The sequence below is a fragment of the Loa loa genome, assembly GCF_000183805.2.
Source record: "Loa loa unplaced genomic scaffold supercont3.335, whole genome shotgun sequence".
Classification (NCBI taxonomy): Eukaryota; Metazoa; Nematoda; class Chromadorea; order Rhabditida; family Onchocercidae; genus Loa; species Loa loa.
In genome coordinates this window covers 1-3,945 of record NW_018108515.1, presented here as the reverse complement: position 1 = coordinate 3,945, position 3,945 = coordinate 1, and the positions used below count along the sequence as shown (strand labels likewise).

The 3,945-nt window shown below is 35.5% G+C and overlaps 1 protein-coding gene across 1 annotated transcript; it reads right to left on the bottom strand.

Annotated features, from left to right (window-relative positions):
- Nucleotides 1-893: 893 nt before the first annotated feature.
- On the bottom strand, nucleotides 894-1,338 carry LOAG_10154 (hypothetical protein; the record flags this gene model as incomplete). The annotated part of the gene is made up of 2 exons (XM_003145681.1): nucleotides 894-940; nucleotides 1,239-1,338. The coding sequence occupies 2 exons, from the start codon at nucleotides 1,336-1,338 to the stop codon at nucleotides 894-896; spliced, it is 147 nt and encodes a 48-aa protein (XP_003145729.1).
- Between the last annotated feature and the right edge of the window lie 2,607 nt (nucleotides 1,339-3,945).

Genomic DNA, 3,945 nt, shown 5'->3' with positions numbered 1-3,945 from the left:
GGGAAGAAGAGAGCAAAGTGTACATTGAATTTCACGAATTGAATTGACTACTGCATGTCCGTGAATCCGACCAACAATCACCATCACCATCATCATCATTATCATCATCTATTTAGTTGGCCTTATTTTCATTACAGAACCAGTTTGACGCCACTGATTTATACCACTGTCATTGGTAGGATCACGGGTTCGAAGAGAAACTCACTATCACCTATCACCATCACCGGTCACCGGTATCACCGGTATCACGTCATTTAGGATGATGTAACGGAAAATAGTTTAGAAATGAAATGAAGTTTGAATCTCTTTTAAATCTATCAATCTATTTGTTATTGAAAATTTCCAGAATACAATCAATCTGAACGATCTGATCTAAGAATTGAAGAACTTCCTTTTTGATCGGTCATATTCTCTAAATCGATATCCGTTTGATGTAGACTAAGAAAAAAAAAACTAAAACTTCCTTTCGTAATACTTCAAGAGATACTTACGACTCATTCAATCTAAAGGATCTATCTGGTGAACAGTAAGGCGATTATTCTAACTTGAATATTTCAAATAGTAGAAGTTAGAATATGGATTAACTAAAATAGGACAAGTCATTATGCAGTTGACAAATGTTCATCATTGAGTAACAATTCAAAAGTGAAACAATGAAATGCATTGGTGACAGATGGACATTGAATAAACACTGTTCATTAGTATATAACCACACTGTTACCAGACCTATCTATTAATTTTCCTGAACAAAATTTCACGTAACTTTTCCTTTATATAACTAAGTTGGAGTACTGTAATATTAGCAGGTAGTGAATTAAGCCTATTTTGTCCATTTTTTGGCTAGGCTAAACGTAAGTGATTGTCTCATGACTAACCAAATTTTAAGCGTAGAATTACTTCTTACTAATGCCTTTGACGTTAATACCCATCTGTACAATACCTGAACGTCAAGATATGGCTGACCACGTAAGTTCCGTTAAAATCCACGCGAAGAAAACAATGGTCCTTGGAATGTCACTATAAAAAGGGAAAGGAAATGTCATAAATGATGAAAATGCAAAAATATTTTGGTAATTGAACATATAAAAAAAGAGAAAAAGAGAAAACGATGGCAGGTAGATGTAAAGGAAATGAAAGGTAAGAAACGAGTATGCATGCCATCTGAGAGTGGCCAAGTCCAGCCAAGTCAACTCAACCTGAGCCTGGCTGAAATGAGTGGAACCATCATTGCAAAGGACATTCTTCACTGCCACAATCACAACCACTACCACCAATAGCAATAGCAATAGCGGTAGCAGTAGCACTGTTGATGCTGTTGACAGTGACATCACACCACATTTCACATACACACATACGCACACACATATATATATATATACACGCATACATATACACATATGGACACACATAAATACACACACATGCACCGACACATATAGAGACATGCACATGTACACCAAATAGATATACACACACACATGCACACATGCACACACACATACACATAGACCGATACATATAGAGACATACACATGCATGCATACATACATACATACAAATACACACACACGCAAACACGCAGAAACTTTCTATTTTCAAAAACCCTTAATTAGTTGTGCTTTTTTAGCTTTACGACTTGGGAAGGACATTTCTTTCTACTGGTCATTTCAGACATCTCATGCTTGTTACCCATAAGGAATGAACGAATCGCATCCAAGAAAGACCAGTAAGGGGTCATTTACTACTTAACAACTGACCACAACATTATTGGTCATTATAGAATAATGCTCGAAACCCGATTGTTGGAAAAAATATTTGATTGGACACGGGGAGAGTGATAATATTCGTTGTGTGCAACTAACTTTACATTATGGTAACGAAACTCGGATTTACCCGAAATTTGCATAATATTCGCGGGAGAGAGAAATCTTCAAATTTGAAATGTGTTATAAAAAAGCGGTGTTAACAGAAAGGTAAATTTATGATATCAGAAGGTGTGACATGAAATGATGCAGGTGAATGAATCATTTGAGAAAAGGAAATGAAGTAGCACTTTCGGATATACACACCCACTCCCCCGCCCCCCACCTATTTGCAGTGGTATGGAAAACGGGAGGATGAAAAGTGGTATAGAATAAGTGACAGATGACACACCTGGTAGGTTGCTAATGACAACCCTGAGCCTTAGTGAGACAAACAGGAAGCAACCATTTTTTTTATTTTATTCCAGAAAGTTGTTTAAGATATAATTCCGGAAGAAAAAGCTGAAACAGGGAAAAGGGAGAGAGAAGGAGAGAGAAAGAGAGAGAGAGAAAGAGAAAGGAAAAGAGAGTTTGAAGAAATTGGCAAAAGTTTAATTCAGAATCACTACATCACTTTCGGCTGAGTAAAGCACTCATTTCATAAATGAAATTTCCAAGTACTGGACTAACTGGGCAGTGGATATCTGAGAGATTGATCAAAGGTCGAGGACGAATAATTGTCTTGTTTCCTGAAAGGTGAAGTCAGTTAATTGGTTAACAACTTCGACTGATAAGTTTAAATTCAAATACGGTATTAGCTTCGAAAGTTAAAAATAAGATAAAGAAGTGAAAGGGTTAGCTTGAAATTCTACGGATAGAAGAATACAATGTTTTGGAAGTTGAACATTTCGAAACTTTTGCATTCTATGACGACCAAATGCGCACGTATTGAATTTGTTCTATAAATGTAAGTGGAAAGAATCGCTAAAATTGTGAAAATGTAATTTAAGAATTATGGCAGTTTATTCTCTGAAAAAGTTTGATAAATTTGATCTTTGATTTTAGCATTCTATGAATTGCGGAAAATTTTCAGCGTTTCAACAGAGCCATCTGTTGAACAAAAAATACTTTCTAAAACTCATTTTAGTACCAATGGTAATAGACTGTGTATTTCATGCTTCCGGAAAGTACCCTTTCGGTAAAGAATTATTTTCATGACAATTTTTGAAGTTTCAACAGTTTTAAAAAAGATATCAAATAAAGGAAGGAGTGATAAGTAAGCAGAAAACTGCATGATCGAGGATCACTGATATCAGTGGAATATTTCCGGTGAAAATACATGTGGCATTGATCATACCGGATTTTTTTTCTAAGGAAAAAGAAAACGTAATTATTCAATCATTTTCAGAATAGAAATTAAAAGAAAAAACAAAATACCTGCCAATGAAGAATTAATTATTTGAGTTAATTCACAGGAATCTCTGAAGTAATATTCAAAAATATTAGATTTAAACCTCAAAATTTAGTCAAAAAGAAATTTCGAATATCGCAGGTTTCTCTCTTTTTTTAAAAAATTTAAAAATTTGAGAAGTTTTTAATCATAGAAATTAATTGATTATCATATATCTTTATCTAACATTTTATTCTGATATAAGATCGTATTTTGCAAGCTTAGCGGTAAGCTTGAAGAAAGCAGTTCTTTATTAGCTTACATCACAGAGTAACTACTTTCATCCTCATCCTCAAATTACCGTAAGTGAATAAGAGCTTAAGTCAGTCCAGCAGTTTAGCTATTTGGGAAGGATCATTTCTTCTGATGTCACGATCGACAAATAGATTGACAACAGGTTAGCAAAAGCATATCAGAGTTTTAAAAACTCCAATGAACATCTGAAAAGTGTCTGTAAAACTACTGTACTATCCGTCCTATTGCATGGTTCTTAAATCATGGGTCATCTACCACCATCATCTGGCGACTCCTCCAACGCTGTCATCAGCGCTGCCTTCCTACAACCCTAAACATTCACTAGTTTGACTACGTAGGCAAGTTACTGTTCTTACACAGGCAAAAGTCGCCAGTAGTGATGCCACACTATTGAAGACACAATTGCGCTGGGCTGGACACGTCGCCAGGATGGAAGATCTAAGCTAAGATTATGCTTTAAGGCGAATTGGTCACCAGCCTCTACAAAAGCGAAACAGT